Raw genomic sequence first — 19,199 nt, 5'->3', positions numbered from 1 at the left:
ATTGGGTGTGCTGGCTCCTCCCCTCTATGCCCCCTCCTACATCCAGTTTATAACTATGTGCCCCAGGAGAGGATGCCGCTCTGGAGCTCCAGAAGTTTTTCTTTAGTTTATTTTAAACGTTATTGTCAGTATGCTGTTTGGGAAACAGTATACCTGCACTGAGGGAGTTGGGGGGGGGGGGGGGGGGGTTACCGGTCTCTTCAGGCGTCAGAGCCGCTTCCCCGCTGCAGGACCACCGTCCTGAGAGGTTGTTGGTACCGCAGGGCATTGCACCTTACCAAACGCAGCACGCCGCACACCCCTAACAATGCCGGGAGGGAAGAAGAGTGGTGAGTACAAACCAGGGGATCCCCCGGCTCTTGGTGCGGCGCGATTACAGGGTCGGCATACAGACGCTTTACGGAGGGATCCGCTATAGCCCCCCTGTGTACACTGGCCAGCGGTGGTGGAAACAGGCATTCATGTTACATTTTACACCTGTTAGGAGACATTTGCCAGTATAAATATCTGTAGAGCTCCAGCGCCATTACAGGGGGCGGAGCTTCCTCAGAGCGGGACCAGTGGCGTTTTGGCACTTTCCTCTGCTTACAGCTGCAGCAGCAAGGACACACAGTCCCTCCAGACACTCAGGATACACAGGAAACTGGTACAGGGGTGTAAATAAGGGGGAGAGCCGCTATTATACACACTATAGTGTCCTGAAAAGGACAAGACTCTGGTGTTATACTGTGATACAGACAGCCTGCTGTCTCACGGAGTCTGACAGGCTTTTTGGGTGTGCTGTTCCTCTCTCTCTGTCTTTCCTCACATACCAGTCTGGGCAGGCTTGCTATTCAATATACGTGTGTGTGTGTGTGTGTGTGTGTGTGTGTGTGTGTGTGTGTGTGTGTGTTTGTCTACTGTAAACATGGTAAAACACTAATTATGCAGTGTATGTCACACCAGATTCTCTCCCTCTGCGGCTGGTTCCCTCTCGTGAACAATGCAGCCAGTCCTCCCAAGTTAGTGAGGAGGGTCAGGAGCCATCCTGGCTCAGTGCCATAAAAATCATGATGGCGGACATGTCATCCCAGCTCACTGCTAATAATCAAAAGACACAATAACTGCAGCAGGCTGTAGCAGTCCTAGCTGCAAGGGCAGATGATAAACAGGCCCCCCCCCCCCCCTCCCTAGTTCAGGGCAACATAATTGTGGGCTGCCTGATTTACTCTCAGAATCTGAGGATGAGGTGCATGAGGAGGGGGAGGAATGGGATCCTATTACAGAGGATTCACCTTCTGCACAGGGTATTGAGCCCCTTATACTTGCTATCAGGGATGTGATAAAAGTCCCTTTGGAAGACGCTGCAGTGCCGCAGTCGTTTTTATTTGCACAGAAAAATAAATTAGTGTAACTTTCCCTCATTCTAAGGAACTAGATGACCTGTTTAAGTTAACCTGGAAAAATCCTGATAAAAAATGCCAGGTGACAAATCGGTTTCTGCACACTTTCCCATTTACTCCAGAAGGCAGGAAACACTGGGAAGAGCCCCCGGCAGCAGACGTATCAGTCTCTCGCCTATCAAAGAAAGTGCCATTACCAGTCCCTGGCTCCTCTGCATTAAAGGACCCTGGGGATAGGAAAATAGAGACTACATTTAAAGTCTTTTTACACAGCGGCTGGTGTATCACAAAGACCTGTGATAGCGGGTTGCCGGATGACACATGCCATTCATACATGGGTGAGTCAAGTTCAAGAAAGCCTTGTGGGAGATACGTCCCTGGTGACTCTTATAAAGCACATTCAGGACACTGCACGCCTCCTGCGTGACTCTCTCAAGGGGATAGGCGCTATTAACGCTAGGACTACTGCCATGGCAGTGTCGGCGCGCAGAACTTTGTGGCTGCGTCAGTGGATAGCGGACGCAGATTCCAAGTGCAGAGTGTGGAGTATCTTCCTTTCTCAGGGGAGTGGCTATTTGAGGGTGAGTTGGATACATGAATTTCAAAGGTTACTGCGAGTAAATCCACGTTTCTCCCCTCTGGGGCCCAGCTGGCTAGGCGTTCCTACCCAAGGAGGTCTACCAAATTCTTCCTGACTACCAGGTTCAGATCACGAGCCGGAGGCACCTCAAACGCGGCGAGAGGCACCAGAGACAAGACCGGCCGCCACAGGTTCTCGGTAACAAAGCACCAGTTCAGCTTCCACTAGGGCCTCAGCATGATGGTGCCCCCCCAACCCTGAGGGGATCTTGACTGCGTTGTCATGCTCGGCGGAGATTGGGGTTCCGACAATCGACCTTGGGCTGGGAGGACAGCTGACTGTGTAGGAAGTAGACGAGTAGGTTGAATGTAGTTCTTCCTCATGAGGTGGAGGCCTAGTGGGTGTTAGAGTTGGCTGGAGGGCGTAAAAAGAATGAGAACTCTGTAGATGGATAACTGTTTTTAATGAAAAAACAACTGTACACCGATACTTGAGGAATTGAAAGACACGGAATAATGAACTGAAGTCTGTGATTAAATGAGGTGAGGAATGGAGCTGAAGATCACCGTTGTTGAGGAACTGAAAGACTGTGGTTTGTGGTTGGTACACAAGGCTGAAGGAGACTGGGTTTTTGAAGTACTGAAAGACTGGCTTGTGACTGGTAGACGAGGCTGAGAAACTCTGACTTTGAAGAAATGAAGACTGTGGCTTGGGCTTGGAAAGTGAGACAGAACTCCGATCTGGAAGAAGTGAAGACTGTGGCTTGAGCTTGCAAGACGCTCGCAGGAACCACTGTTTAGCACCCGAAGCCCCTTAACGACCGGGACCCCCGTGAGAGCCTCCATGAGTGGCGACGGGTTAAACAACAGGACTGCAGCAGTGATGGGTCATGGACAGATGATAGCAACCGGAACCGGGGAACCAGGAGCAGCCTGGGAGCACAGAGCTGGAGCACCTTTCACAGGAAAGTAACTTTAAACACTGGCACTCTCCCTGAGCCAGCCCCCCTTTATAAGAGAAGACTACACTGGATTGGCTGGATACAGAGTGTGGATTTCATTGGCAAATCTCAGGTCTCCAACATGGCCACCCCCAGCACTGGGGATATTCTCAGCTGCAGCACTTTAGCTAACCCAGCTCCGGCCTTGCCTTCCTGAGACAGTCACCGCCAGAGGGCTCTGCTGCAGCAACTACCCGCCGCAACACCCGGCCCCCGACCTCCGGAAGCCGCACACGCGCCCAAGGACCCACTGAAAGCAGCTCCCCGCCGCTGGAACTAAAGTAGGCCTAACTAAAGGTTTTCAAGTTCACAATGGAATCCTTGTGAGCAATGATTGCGGGTCTGGAAGAACAAGAGTTCATGGTTTTGTTTGATATAAAGGATGCTTATCTCCATATCTCGATTTGGCTGCATCACCAGGCTTACCTACGGTTTGCCCTGCTTGAATGATCACTACCCGTTCCAGGCGCTACCCTTCGGCCTGGCCACAGCTCCAACGGTCTTCACAAAGGTGACGGCGGAGATGATGTTCCAGCTCCGAGTCCAGGGGATCAATATTGTCCCTTACCTAGACGAGCTCTTGATAAAAGTGAGATCCAGGGAGCTTCTATTGCTCAATATAGGCCGCACTATTCAGCTTCTGTCACATCATGGGTGGATCCTCAATTTACAGAAGTCCCTACTTCTGAGAAACATTCCCAGGAACAGGAGCCTACTCAGTGGCTCCTGTTCCTGGGAATGTTTCTGGATACAGTGGCTCAGAAAGTGTTCCTCCCAGAAGACAAGGCAAGGACGCTCCAGGATGTGGCCAGAGCGGTTCTACAACCGAATCAGATCTCCATCCATCTTTGCATAAGATTGTTGGGAAAGATGTTAGCCTCATACAAGGGTATCCAGTACGGAAGGTTCCATGCCAGAACATTTCAATTGGATCTCCTGAGCTAGTGGTCCGGTTCACATCTTCAGATGCCCCAGATCATACACTACCGTTCAAAAGTTTGGGGTCACTTAGACATTTATTTTTTAAGGAAAAGCACTGTTTTTTTCAATGAAGATAACATTAAATGAATCAGAAATACACACTATACATTGTTGATATGGTAAATGACTGTACTAGCTGCAAACGTATGGTTTTTAATGGAATATCTACATAGGTGTATAGAGGCCCATTTCCAGCAACCATCACTCCAGTGTTCTAATGGTACATTGTGTTTGCTAATCGCGGTAGAAGACTAATGGATGATTAGAAAACCCTTGTGCAGTTATGTTAGCACAGCTGAAAATGGGTTTGCTCGTTAGAGAAGCTATAACACTGGGCTATCTTTGAGTTAGTGGAGTGTCTGGAGCATCACATTTGTGGGTTTGATTATACTCTCAAAGTGGCAAAAAAAAGAGAACTTTCATGTGAAACTCGACAGTCTTTTCTTGTTCTTAGAAATGAAGGCTATTCCATGCGAGAACTTGCTGAGAAACTGAACATTTCCTACAACGGTGTGTACTACTCCCTTCAGGGAACAGCACAAACAGGCTCTAACCAGAGTAGAAAGAGAAGTGGGAGGCCCCGGTGCACAACTGAGCAAGAAGACAAGTACATTAGAGTCTCTAGTTTGATACATAGACAGCTCACAGGTCCTCAACTGGCAGCTTCATTAAATGGTACCCACAAAACGCCATTGTCAATGTTTACAGTGAAGAGGCGACTCCGGGATGCTGGCCTTCTAGGCAGAGTGGCAAAGAAAACGCCAATAAAAGGAAAAGATTAATATGGGCAAAAGAACACAGACGTTGGACAGAGGATGAAAAGACAACAAAGAAGTCCCGCACCAGCTTAATTGGATATTAGATAATATTGCTCAGCAATTTCTCTCTTGATCTCGCCTTTATCAGGAGATCGTCCAAGTATGGGATAATTGTGACTCCTTGCTTGCGCAGGACCACCATAATTTCCGCCATTATCTTGGTGAAAATCCTTGGGTCCGTGGAAAGCCCAAACGGCAACATCTGAAATTGGTAATGACAATCCTGTACAGCGAATCTCGGGTACTCCTGATGGGAAGGATATATGGGGACATGAAGGTAAGCATCCTTTATGTCCAGTGACACCATAAACTCCCCCTCCTCCATGTTGGCTATTATCGCCCTGAGCGATTCCATCTTGAATTTGAATCTTTTCATGTACAGGTTTAGGGATTTAGATTCAAAATAGGTCTGACTGAACCATCTGGTTTCGGGACCACAAAGAGGGTTGAGTAGTACCCTCTTCCCTGCTGGTTCAAGGGAACCCTGATAATTACTTACTGTTGACACAGCGTTTGAATTGCAGCTAACACTACCTTCCGTTTTGGGGTAGAAGCTGGTAAGGCCGACTTGAAAAATCGGCGCGGGGGCACCTCTTCGAATTACAGTTTGTAGCCTTGGGAAACTATTTCCAACGCCCAAGGATTCACGTCTGACCTGACCCAGACCTGGCTGAACAGTCGAAGACGAGCCCCCACCGGTGCGTACTCCCGCAGGGGAGCCCCAGCGTCATGCAGTGGGTTTTGTAGAAGCCGGGGAGGACTTCTGTTCCTGGGTACCTGGCGAAGCAGGTGTTCTTTTCCCTCTGCCCTTACCTCTGGCAAGGTAGGAGGATCCCCGACCTCTTCTGGACTTTTGCGACCGAAAGGACTGCATCTGATATAGTGGTGTTTTCTTCTGCTGTTGGGGAATAAACGGTAAAAAATTAGATTTACCTGCGGTAGCTGTGGAAACCAGGTCCGCCAGCCCATCCCCAAACAACACGTCACCCTTATAGGGTAGAACCTCCATATGCTTTTTCGAATCCGCATCACCTGTCCATTGGCGGGTCCATAAGGATCTTCTCGCTGGCTCTGGAAGCCAGTAATCCAATGTCCCTTTAAGCGTCTCTCATATACAAGACTGCGTCTTTGATATGGGCTAGAATTAACAAAACCGTATCTCTATCCATGGTATCAATGTCAGCTGTCAGATTATCTGTCCAGGCTGAGATTGCGCTACATACCCATGCCGACGCAATAGTCGGTCTTAGCACAGCTCCAGTATGCGAATAAATAGACTTTAAAGTAGTCTCCTGCCTGCAATCCGCAGGATCCTTGAGGGCCGCTGTGTCTGGAGACGGTAGCGCCACTTTCTGTGACAGACGCGTTTAAAGCCTTGTCCACAGTGGGAGGGGATTCCCAACGTACCCTGTCCTGTGTAGGGAAGGGGTATGCCATATTAATTCTTTTGGGGATCTGCGGTCTCCCAAGCTTTTTCAAAAAACTCATTAAGTCTATGAGATGGGGGAAAATTTATAATCTGTCTCTTTCCCTTAAACATGTGTACCCTCGTGTCAGGAACATAGGGTTTATCAGCAATATGCAACACATCTCTTATTGCTATAATCATACACTGAATGCTCTGTCACCTTAGGGTGCAATTTAGCTTCATCAGAGTCCGTGTCGGTAGTTGTGTCCACAATTTGTGCTAAGGGACGCTTTTGAGACCCTGACGGGCCCTGTGAGTCGGTCCAATTTGAGGATTGACCCCCTGATGCCTCCCCTGATTCAGCCTTATCAAGCCTTTTATGTAAAGATGCCACACTTGCATTCAACATATGCCACATGTCCATCCATTCCTGAGTCGGCACAACCGACGGGGACACACCACTCATCTGCTCCACCTCCTCCTTGGAGAAGCCTTCCGCTTCAGACATGTCGACACACACGTACAGACCCCCCCCACACACACACACACAGGGATATACCTATAAGGGGACAAAACCCCAACCAGGCCCTTAGGAGAAACAGAGAGAGAGTATGCCAGCGCCCAAATGACACTGGAAAAAACCAGACAGCGCTTTTCTATATTATAACTATCCAATTTCCCACTCACGGCGTTACCAATGTGCCCCTCCTTTCTTTTTCCAACCTCTGAAGCGTTCAGCAGGGGAGAGTCCGGGGAGCCAGTGTGTGTCATGCAGCTCTGTGGAGAAAATGGCGCTGGTTAGTGCTGAGGGATCAAGCTCTGCCCCCCCCCCAGCGGTGGACTTCGGTCCCTGTTCAATTTTCATAAAATGGCGGGGGATCGTCTATTTGCTGCCTCCGCAGCCTAATTAGACCCTTTATTACCTAAAACGAGGATTATTGCTGCCCAGGGCGACCACCCTGCACCCATCAGTGCTGCCTCTGTGTGTTGTGTATGGGAGCAATGGCGCCCAGCTTACCGCTGCGTGCCTTACCTCATGAAGATCTGAAATCTTCTACTGCCTGAGATGTCTTCTTGTTTCTCATACTCACCCGGCTTCTATCTTCCGGCATCTGTGAGGAGGACGGTGGCTCGGCTCTGGGACGAACCCCAGGGTGAGACTTGTGTTACGACTACGTCTGGAGCTAATGGTGTCCAGTAGCCTAAGAAGCAGAGCCTATCAGTTAAGTAGGTCTGCTTCTCTCTCCTCAGTCCCACGATGCAGGGAGCCTGTTGCCAACAGGACTCCCTGAAAATAAAAAACCTAACAAAATTATTTTTCCACAGAAAACTCAGGAGAGCTCTCTGCAGTGCACCCATTCTCCTCTGGGCACAGAATCTAACTGAGGTCTGGAGGAGGGGCATAGAGGGAGGAGCCAGTGCACACCCATACTAAAAGTTCTTTTTAGGTGCCTATGTCTCCTGTGGAGCTCGTCTATATCCCATGGTCCTTACGGAGTCCCCAGCATCCTCTAGGACGTAAGAGAAAAAGTGTTATGGACAGATGAATTGAAGCTTGAGGTGTTTGGATCATACAGAAGAACATTTGTGAGACTCTGAACAAGTGAAAAGATGCTGGAAGAGTGCCTGACGCCATCTGTCAAACATGGTGAAGGTAATGTGATGGTCTGGAGCTGCTTTGGTGCTGGTAAAGTGGGAGATTTGTACAAGGTAAAAGGGATTATGAATAAGGAAGGCTATCACTCCATTTTGCAATGTCATGCCATACCCTGTGGACAGCGCTTGACTGGAGCCAGTTTCCTCCTACAACAGGACAATGACCCAAAGCACACCTCCAAATAATGCAAGACCTATTTATGGAAGATATACAAACAAATATTTGTGGTAACAGACTGTGCGCTATTAGCAGCCGTGTCCTGTTGGTAATAAAGTGTCACCAACATGTCAATCAACAAGGAAAAAGGCAATTTTACCATACAAGTCAGAGTGCTTCAATTTTATAAATGAATCATTACGTATGTCGATTCCGTTTACTTGGATATCACTGTAAGACAACATAAAAATGACAAAGGCATGTAATGAACTGGTCCAGGCGTCCCCAGGAACCGTCATACAGGCAAGTGAGCGATCCACGTGTCCTCCCGTTTCCTCCACCAACGCGTTTCGATAGCTCTAGGCTCTTTTTCAAGGTGTAGGAGGTTGTTGTGCTGTGGGAATATTTATACCCCACTTGATGAACTCCAATTGGTAAACTTGTGTAAAACCTAATACCAGACAGACAAAGACCTACTACTTTCTATGAACCCCATACCCAGTAATGAAAATCCTGTCCGAAAAAGTCCATTCCAGTGTCTCCATTCCCACCCGCAAGGACAGGTTCTAATTTACTGGGTGAAACAGTGTCCGACATTTGTTCCGGAGGTCAGCGGCATCTCTATCCAATTGTCGAAGGACGTATCCATTAAGGACTTCATTACTTGTCATTCAAGTAAATATTATCTATTGTATTAGGTGTAGTTGTGATAAATTTTATATAGGTCGGACCAGTAAGGCTCTAAAGATTAGAATGGGTGAACACCTACGTAATATAAGAAAAGGCTTGGAAGCACTTTGCGCCAGGTAGAGCGCGTTCTACACATTGCGCCAGGTAGAGCGCGTTCTACGCATTGCACCAGGTAGAGCACGTTATACACATTGCAGCAGGTAGAGCGCGTTATACACATTGCAGCAGGTAGAGCGCGTTATACACATTGCAGCAGGAAGAGCACGTTATACACATTGCACCAGGTAGAGCACGTTATACACATTGCACCAGGTAGAATGCATTATACACATTGCAGCAGGTAAAGCACGTTATACACATTGCACCAGGTAGAGCACGTTATACAAATTGCAGCAGGTAGAGCACGTTATACACATTGCAGCAGGTAGAGCACGTTATACACATTGCAGCAGGTAGAGCACGTTATACACATTGCACCAGGTAGAGCACGTTATACACATTGCACCAGGTAGAGCACGTTATACACATTGCAGCAGGTAGAGCACGTTATACACATTGCACCAGGTAGAGCACGTTATACACACTGCACCAGGTAGAGCACGTTACACACATTGCAGCAGGTAGAGCACGTTATACACATTGCAGCAGGTAGAGCACGTTATACACATTGCACCTGGTAGAGCACGTTATACACACTGCACCAGATAGATCACGTTACACACACTGCAGCAGGTAGAGCACGTTACACACACTGCAGCAGGTAGAGCACGTTATTATACACATTGCACCAGGTAAAGTACGTTATACACATTGCAGCAGGTAGAGCACGTCATACACATTGCACCAGGTAGAGCACGTTATACACATTGCACCAGGTAGAGCACGTTATACACATTGCACCAGGTAGAGCACGTTATACACATTGCAGCAGGTAGAGCGCGTTATACACATTGCAGCAGGTAGAGCGCGTTATACACATTGCACCAGGTAGAAAACGTTATACACATTGCACCAGGTAGAGCACGTTATACACATTGCAGCAGGTAGAGCGCGTTATATACATTGCACCAGGTAGAGCGCGTTATACACATTGCAGCAGGTAGAGCGCGTTATACACATTGCAGCAGGTAGAGCGCGTTATACACATTGCACCAGGTAGAGCACGTTATACACATTGCAGCAGGTAGAGCACGTTATACACATTGCAGCAGGTAGAGCACGTTCTACACATTGCACCAGGTAGAGCACATTATACACATTGCAGCAGGTAGAGCACGTTATACACATTGCAGCAGGTAGAGCGCGTTATACACATTGCACCAGGTAGAGCGCGTTATACACATTGCACCAGGTAGAGCGCGTTATACACATTGCACCAGGTAGAGCGCGTTATACACATTGCAGCAGGTAGAGCGCGTTATACACATTGCAGCAGGTAGAGCGCGTTATACACATTGCAGCAGGTAGAGCATGTTATACACATTGCAGCAGGTAGAGCACGTTATACACATTGCAGCAGGTAGAGCGCGTTATACACATTGCAGCAGGTAGAGCACGTTATACACATTGCAGCAGGTAGAGCGCGTTATACACAGTGCACCAGGTAGAAAACGTTATACACATTACACCAGGTAGAGCGCGTTATACACATTGCAGCAGGTAGAGCGCGTTATATACATTGCACCAGGTAGAGCACGTTATACACATTGCGCCAGGTAGAGCGCGTTCTACACATTGCGCCAGGTATAGCACGTTATACACATTGCAGCAGGTATAGCACGTTATACACATTGCAGCAGGTATAGCACGTTATACACATTGCAGCAGGTAGAGCACGTTATACACATTGCAGCAGGTAGAGCACGTTATACACATTGCAGCAGGTAGAGCGCGTTATACACATTGCAGCAGGTAGAGCGCGTTATACACATTGCAGCAGGTAGAGCGCGTTATACACATTGCGCCAGGTAAAGCGAGTTATACACATTGCGCCAGGTAGAGCGCGTTATACACATTGCGCCAGGTAGAGCGCGTTATACACATTGCGCCAGGTAGAGCACGTTATACACATTGCACCAGGTAGAGCACGTTATACACATTGCACCAGGTAGAGCACGTTATACACAGTGCACCAGGTAGAAAACGTTATACACATTACACCAGGTAGAGCACGTTATACACATTGCGCCAGGTAGAGCGCGTTATACACATTGCGCCAGGCGGAGCGCGTTATACACATTGCGCCAGGTAGAGCACTTATATGATTAAAAAAACAGGACAATAAATGCTTCTAAACACATTAGTAAATAATACATTTAATATATGTAATGGGTTTATGGTGCTGCTATAATAGAAGCCCCAGACTGGATTTAGGGGTCATTCCGAGTTGATTGCTCGCTGCAGTTTTTCGCAGCACAGTGAACAGATTACTACTGCGCATGTGTATGCACCCCAATGCTCAGGCGGGTCGTACAGGTACAAAGCGAATCGTTGCTGAGCGATGGATTTAACGAAGAATCCATTCGCAATGCCGGTCGCAAGGTGATTGACAGGAAGAGGGCGTTTGTGGGTGGCAATTGACAGTTTTCTGGGTGTGTTTGGGAAAACGCAGGGGTGTCCAGGCGTTTGCAGGGCGGGTGTCTGACGTCCATTCCGGCTCCAAAAAGACAGAAATGATCGCAGCGGCTGAGTAAGTCCAGAGCTGCTTAGAAACAGCACAAAATGTTTTTGCAACGCTCCGCCGCACAAGCGATCGCACACTGCAAAGTGAATATACACTCCCCTATAGGCAGCGACTATCTGATCGCTGCACTGCAAAAAATAGCTAGCGTGCGATCAACTCGGAATGAGGGCCTTAGACGCTACAAAAGTGTTACAGGGGGAGCGAGAGGGTGACAATGCTGCTGGGCTGTTATCATACCGGAGGTATGCATTCAGGATCCCGGCAGCCGTAATACCGACGCCAGAATCCTGACAGCCGCCAGAATACCGATGCCGGCATCCCGAGGAGATAAGGAGATCGACTACGATATCCTGACAGTCAGGATCCTGAAGGTAAGTAGGCACTGCTGCCACAGGTTTAGCGTGCGGAAGGGGGGGTAGGTTTAGGCACACCCAGGGGGGGGGTTAGGGTATGGGGTGGGGGAGGTTAGGGTTAGGCTGCAGAGATGGGGAATAAGGTTAGGCGCTAAGGGGGGGAGGTTAGAGTTAGGCTGTGGGTAAGGGGGGGGGTTAGGTTTAGGTTGTAGGTAAGGGGGGGTTAGGTTTAGGTTGTGGGTAAGGGGGGGTTAGGGTTAGGCTGTGGGTAAGGGGGTGGTTAGGCACTGCTGGGGGGAGGTTAGGGTTAGGCACTGCTGGGGGGAGGTTAGGGTTAAGCTGTGGGTAAGTGGGGTTAGGTTTAGGCACTGCTGCGGGGAGGTTAGGGTTAGACAGTGGGTAAGGGGGGTTAGGTTTAGGCACTGCTGGGGGGAGGTTAGGGTTAGGCTGTGGGTAAGGGGTTAGGTTTAGGCACTGCTGGGGGGAGGTTAGGCTGTGGGTAAGGGGGGTTAAGTTTAAGCACTGCTGGGGGAAGTTAGGGTTAGGCTGTGGGTAAGGGAGGTTAGGGTTAGGCTGTGGGTAAGGGGGGTTAGGTTTAGACTGTGGGTAAGGGGGGTTAGGGTTACGCACTGCTGGGGGGAGGTTAGGGTTAGGCTGTGGGTAAGGGGGGTTAGGTTTAGGCACTGCTAGGGGGAGGTTAGGGTTAGGCTGTGGTTAAGGGGGGTTAGGTTTAGGCACTGCTGGGTGAAGGTTAGCGTTAGGCTGTGGGTAACGGGGTTAATTTTAGGCTGTGGGTAAGGGGGGTGGTTAGGCACTGCTGGGGGGAGGTTAGGGTTAGGCTGTGGGTAAGGGGGGGTGGTTAGGTTTAGGCACTGCTGGTGGAAGGTTAGGTTTAGGCTGTGGGTAAGGGGGGGTTAGGGTTAGGCACTGCTGGGGGGAGGTTAGGGTTAGGGTGTGGGTAAGGGAGGGTTAGGTTTAGGCACTGCTGGGGGGAGGTTAGGATTAGGCTGTGGGTAAGGGGGGTTAGGTTTAGGCACTGCTGGGGGGAGGGTAGGTTTAGGCCGTGGGTAAGGGGTGTGGTTAGGTTTAGGCACTGCTGGGGGGAGGTTAGGGTTAGGCTGTGGGTAAGGGGGGTGGTTAGGCACTGCTGGGGGGAGGTTAGGATTAGGCTATGGGTAAGGGGGTGGTTAGGGTTAGACTGTGGGTAAGGGGGTTAGGTTTTGGCACTGCCGAGGGGAGGTTAGGGTTAGACTGGGTAAGGGAGGTCAGGTTTAGGCACTGCTGGGGGGAGGTTAGGGTTAGGCTGTGGGTAAGTTTGGGCCATGCTGGGGGTAGGTTAGGTTTAGGCTGTGGGTAAGGGGGTTAGGTTTAGGCACTGCTGGGGTGAGGTTAGGGTTAGGCGTCAGCAGTGCTGCGATTTAGGATGCCGGTGTGTTTTCTCATTTCTAGCCTTATATGATGTAGCCCGGGCTCAAATCACTTGTATAAATGCTTTTGACAGAAGCAGACGTTTTAGGCAACTTGACAGGATGATCCCAGAAGTAGCGGGTGCACCACAGGTAGCAGCAGTGCCTGCACATTAGATTCATGTTATATTCTCATAGATCCTTAGCTTGGTCTAGTTGTGAATGGCGCTGGGAATATCAGGGAAACTTACTGTAGTGGATGCCTGAAACAACCACTGAGGTCGGCTACAAGCCCATGACACTCCCAGAAGACACACAAGGCATGCAAGGAAAGCCACCACCCAAGTTCAGCCACCCGCTCCAAGGCTACTTACCCTACCCCACAGCACTTACGCTGTCACCGGCACTCACCTCCCGCCCGCAGCACAGCGTAGAGCAGCCGTAGAGCCGTCTTCACTCTCGGCCCGGCACCCGAGTGAAGCCGCGGCTGCATGTGACCAGAAGGGGGAGACACCGCCAGAGGACTGGTAGTGGTAAGGCTCCACCTCCTCTTTACAGGCACGAAGCGCAGTCGATTGAGAGCCAGGAATTGGCTGCAGCGGAGCGCGTCCTCGTGGACCCACACGTTTTTTTAAAAGTGAGTCTCCGTCCTCTGATCTGGGTAAAATATGTGCTATAGCGCGTATTTGCGAACACTGTATGTATGTGTGTGTAACTATATCGGTATGTATGTGTGTGTGTATAAATATATATAGGCACTGCAGTGTTATATTTAAGCAACAATGTGTATTTGAGTTGTATTTAAAGTGAAATGCACTTACTTGGTTGTGTGTCCCAGGAGGGGGGAATCCATTACTGTGCAGGCTGTTGGATTCACCTAGTACTTTTCCCCCAGAATGGAATGCCTTCCTCTCTAGCCTCCCACATGGAAGTATCATGGAGCAAGAGAGGAACAGCTCAGCTTTAAAACAAGCCAAGTGGTTTTCTGGAGCTCCATAGGGATCACCTAGGCTGCCCATCTCTGGAGCCCAAGTTTAGGCTGGAGATGGTGAGCTGAGTAACCGGGCAGATTCCTGGAAGTAGTTTAGATGGGAAAACTTCCCCCAGCCTAGACTGAGCGTCACCAGGGCAGATACCAATCCTCCAGGATGGGACTGTCAAAGGAGAGTGACTACTCCCCACCATCCATAGAGGACAGTGTTAGCTGTGCATGTGGCCAAGGTCATGCACATCACATGGGTAAACAATAATTGGTTGAGAACAGCATGGTGGACTTACCCCCTGTGGTATGTGTAATGGAGTTAGATAAAAAGAGGAGGCCTGTGAGCCTCCAGAGGTATTATACCATTTTCACTCTGCTGTAAACATCTTGCTGTATTGCTGTTGCCCCTAGCAATACGGAAGAGTCTTTTTTAAGACTGGCTGAATAAACATCTGCCTCAAGATGACCGCTTCATGTTGTGACCTGCAGCGCTGTGCCAAACATAGTTCCGTTTTCCGACTGTCCAGGGTGCACTCAGCGTCTGCAAGCTCCGCCTCCCGCCAGCTACCGTACAGAGGCCTAGTCCAGCGACTAGTGGTTAGACAGCGTGTCGACGCATACAGAGCAGTACCATGGTTCCAGACTCCATGGCAACAAGGAGTCTGGTGGTGGCAGTGCAGTATCCGCCACCTGCGCTGTGGGTTGTGTCAGTAGTAGGCGGTTACTCACAGTAAGTGGGAATCCCCTAATTGGCTAGATCCCGTGTGACTTAAACATCCATTCTGTGACTGGGGCGGGACGCAAGGCAGGGCGAGGGCTTTCATACAGAACCGTCCAGTCACAGAAATTGCTGGCATAGCGGTGGGATAATCCTAGGTGGCTTTTTGGTCACCTGATTAGAGAAGCTGGGTTATTCAGGAGAGGAGTAACTGCAGCGCAGGAGAACGCACAAGATGGCGGACTTCAGCGGAATGTCCAAGGACGATCTAAAGATCATGTATCAGGAGAAAGGGTGTGGATATCCCTTTCAACGTGTCCAGAAGCATCACGAGGGCAGCACTCGTGAGCTTGGAGGAGTCCCGCCGGGCGGAGGCAGAGAGTGCTAAGGGCGTTGGCAGTGAAGAGGGCGGCCTACCAGTGGACGTTCATACAGAACCGGTGAAACCCACAAGCGCCACCCTCTCTACTAGCTGCAGCCATGTTTCATACCTAGAAGGGCCAGAGGTCAAACGTCCCAGGTGGGGCGACACGGATACCTTAGCAGATCGGCTAGTGGAATTCGGAGAAAGGGCAACGGAGCAAGAGTGCGTGATCATCACCTCACTTTCCAATATCACTGCCAGGCTCCGGTGACTTTGCGCAGCCCATTCTGTCCCCAGCAGTAGCGGAAGAGCCAGTGCTCCCACCTGAGGCAAAAGCGCCTCCAAGTCAGCTATCCGGAGTGTGCAGGAAAGACTGGGCACACTTAGCCCCAGAATACAGCCCGTGGCTTCAGCTGCGTCACTAGGCTGCAGCAGTGAACGGTGCCCAGAGTGAGTGGAGTGAGCGGCTTTAGGGCAGAAGGAGTGGGGGTCTGGTCCCAGTGGCGGCTGCGAGCTATCAGGTAGGGTAGATATGAAGCCACGTAGTAATGAAAGCTCCAGAAAGCATGTCTGGATGGACTCTGGCCCCTCTTATTTATTATTTAAACAGGTGTGATGGGTGTGGTACATCCCTGCAAAGGCAGACCCAATCTCTTTCTCATCAGACTCTGCTGTCTTCCCTGCTCTCTCACTCAGATGTTCACTGCTGTCAGTAGCACACGTATGAGAAGCAGAAGTATGGCGGCAGCTGTATAGATTCTGATATGTAATTCTCTGTATCGTACTTACTGTACTCACATCATCCTTATTACTAGTGAGAATATAGAGGTAAGACACTGATGATGGGGGTGTAACAGTGGATTATGACCCAGCAGATGATGATGATTGCAGTGTATTATATGGTGTATTGCATGTAAAGTACCTTGTACCACACCTACTCTGCTGTAGCAATATACCTTATATAAGGGTGAGTAACACATATACAGGCTTACCAGCGTATGAACACACACATAAAGGAATGCTACCTTAGCAATGCTTCCAGGAGTAACGTTAGGAGACATTTCTCTGATCCATCAGCTCATATGACTGACGTTATTGTTCATCTAGAATCTCCAATTCATACGATATGTTCCCCATCCATTGTTTTACATTGGTGCTGACATAGGACTTGGCGAGTGACTATATCTCCATTTATACTTCATGGTTAGTTACCAGTACAAGAGGTAGAGATATATCTAAGTCTTATTATAATATTACATTTGTTATTGTGAGTGTTCTCAGGAGGGTGGACACAATGATAGTCTGAGACACAATATTATAAAGCCTTCATTAAAAATTATGTTTTATTATACACACACATTTACAATTAAATGTCCCAGAGAGTCATCTTCTCCTATTGTTTACAAGATTAATATTGTTACAGAAAATGTCACATTTCCATAATGTATTTTATTTCCAGCAGATGGACACACAAGCAGGAATATCTCAGAAGGACATCTAATGTTATCCCCGGATTGGGACATAAAAGATAATGACAGTAGACAGGATTCTCCAGGAGATAACCCCATTACCCCAATTATACATCCAGCTCTATCAGCTGATCCCTCTGATCCTGGAGAATGTTCTCCTGATCACTCTGATATTGGTGCATCTGTTACAGCTCTGAGAGTAGATACAGTGTTTCCCTGTTCTGTTGATGCCAAATGTTTTACACAGAACACAAAACTTATTACCCATCAGCCAGCTAAGGCAGGTGAGAGGCCATTTCCATGTTCTGAGTGTGGGAAATGTTTTACACAGAAATCAGGTCTTGTTACACATCAGAGAAGACACACAGGTGATAGGCCATTTCCATGCTCTGAGTGTGGGAAATGTTTTATCTGGAAATCAGAACTTGTTAAACATCAGCGAAGTCACACAGGTGAGAATCCATTTCCATGTTCTGAGTGTGGGAAATGTTTTACATACAAATCACATCTTGTTATACATCAGAGAAGGCACACAGGTGAGAGGCCATTTTCTTGCTCTGAGTGCGGGAAATGTTTTACCTGGAAATCACAACTTGTTACACATCAGCGAAGTCACACAGGTGAGAATCTATTTCCATGTTCTGAGTGTGGGAGATGTTTTACAATCAAATCATGTCTTGTAAAACATAAGAGAATACATACTGGTGAGAAACCATATTCCTGTTCTGAGTGTGGGAAATGGTTTACATACAAAACTACTCTTGATGCACATAAGAGAAGTCACACAGGTACATCACCATTTCCATGTTCTGAGTGTGGGAAATATTTTGCACAGAAATCACAACTTGCTAGACATCAGAGAAGTCACACAGGTGAGAGGCCATTTCCATGTTCTGACTGTGGAAAATGTTTTGCACGGAAATCACACCTTGTTACACATCAGCAAAGTCACACAGGTCAGAAGCCATTTCCATGTCCTGAGTGTGGGAAATGGTTTGCACAGAAATCAGGTCTTGTTAAACATCAGAGAAGTCACACAGGTGAGAAGCCATTTCCATGTCCTGAGTGTGGGAAATGTTTTGCACGGAAATCAGATCTTGTTATACATAACAGAAGTCACACAGGGGAGAATCCAATTTCTTGCTCTGTGTGTGGGAAATTGTTTGCACAGAAATCAGATCTTGTTAAACATCAGAGAAGTCACACAGGTGAGAAGCCTTTTTCTTGCTCTGAGTGCGCAAAATGTTATACTCGGAAATCACATCTTATTATACATATGAGAAGTCACACAGGTGAGAGGCCGTTTCCATGTTCTGAGTGTGAGAAATGTTTTGCACACAAATCAGATCTTGTTATACATAACAGAAGTCACACAGGGGAGTATCCAATTTCTTGCTCTGAGTGTGGGAAATGTTTTAAACGGAAATCAGAACTTGTTATACATCAAAGAAGTCACACAGGTGAGAAGCCATTTCCATGTTCTGAGTGTGAGAAATGTTTTGCACTCAAATCAACTCTTGTTAGACATCAGCAAAGTCACACAGGTGAGAAGCCATTTTCTTGCACTGAGTGTGGGAAATGTTTTGCACACAAATCACATCTTGTTAGACATCACAAAAGTCACACAGGTGAGAGGCCATTTCTTTACTCTGAGAAATAAATCAGCTCTTGTTGCACACAATAGACCACTCAGGTGAGGAGCCATTTTAATCTTCTGGAGTATCGTTATCATTGCCATGCATTGTTCTTCAAGGTTCTTATCCTATCTCCTATGCTTTTTGCAATATACATGCTACCGCAGGGTGAAATAATCAGATGCCATGTCCTCATCTACCACTGCTATGCAGATGACCTGTCTCTTGCTCCGGGTAACCCAGTACCAATCCTAAATGGTTGTGTAGCTGAGCTCCAGGTGTGGGTGATGCCAGTTGGCTGTGATTCAGTTCTGGTGAAACATGTCCTTCTGATAGAAGCTCACCAACAAAGGGCAGGGCTACAGCTCAGCTTTGTTACCAACCAGACTTATGCTTGTGTGTTCAGAGTTACAAAATGCTGATCATGTGCGGAATATTGGTGTCCTGGAAGGCGGAGTGACACTTAGACATCAGTTATCAGCCACAATCAGATCCTCATCTGAGGAACATAGCCAGACTCCAGCACTTATTTCCCTCAGAAGATCTACCTACAGTCATACATGCACTTGTATCATCACACATAGACTACTGCAATGTGCTCTACCTGGGTCTCCCAGCAATAGAATTGCACTGCTTGTAGCTTGTACAGAATGCAGCAGCCAGGCTGTTACCTAACCAGCCGGTTCCTGCCACATAACACCCATTCTCTGCTCCCTTCACCGGCTGCCTGTAAGATGGTGACTCTGTGCCTAATTCAGGTTGGATTGCAGTGTGCGATCCAAATGGAATTATTGAGGAAAAAGTTGCGGGCTCATCCTGCGCATGCACCTGCATTTTCTGTCGAGGGGCCGCAGAAAATGCGATTGCCTGTCAGGCAGACGCAGTCATGGGTGGGCGGGCAATGCTCCATTTCCAGGA

At 48.4% G+C, this 19,199-nt stretch overlaps 1 protein-coding gene across 1 annotated transcript in view; it reads left to right on the top strand.

Moving 5' to 3' along the window:
• Positions 1-18,881, top strand: part of LOC134984067 (zinc finger protein 271-like) — a 113,114-nt gene extending 94,233 nt beyond the window's left edge. Inside the window, exons 4-5 of the mRNA XM_063949706.1 lie at positions 946-1,001; positions 16,796-18,881. Coding sequence (XP_063805776.1) covers positions 946-1,001; positions 16,796-18,307 — 1,568 coding nt within the window. The 3' untranslated portion in view covers positions 18,308-18,881. The remainder of the gene's footprint in view (positions 1-945; positions 1,002-16,795) is intronic.
• The last annotated feature ends 318 nt before the right edge of the window (positions 18,882-19,199 follow it).

Source organism: Pseudophryne corroboree (assembly GCF_028390025.1).
Source record: "Pseudophryne corroboree isolate aPseCor3 chromosome 3 unlocalized genomic scaffold, aPseCor3.hap2 SUPER_3_unloc_33, whole genome shotgun sequence".
NCBI classification, from domain to species: Eukaryota; Metazoa; Chordata; class Amphibia; order Anura; family Myobatrachidae; genus Pseudophryne; species Pseudophryne corroboree.
Note: the sequence above shows the minus strand (reverse complement) of the source record. Positions and strands in the feature narration are given on the sequence as shown.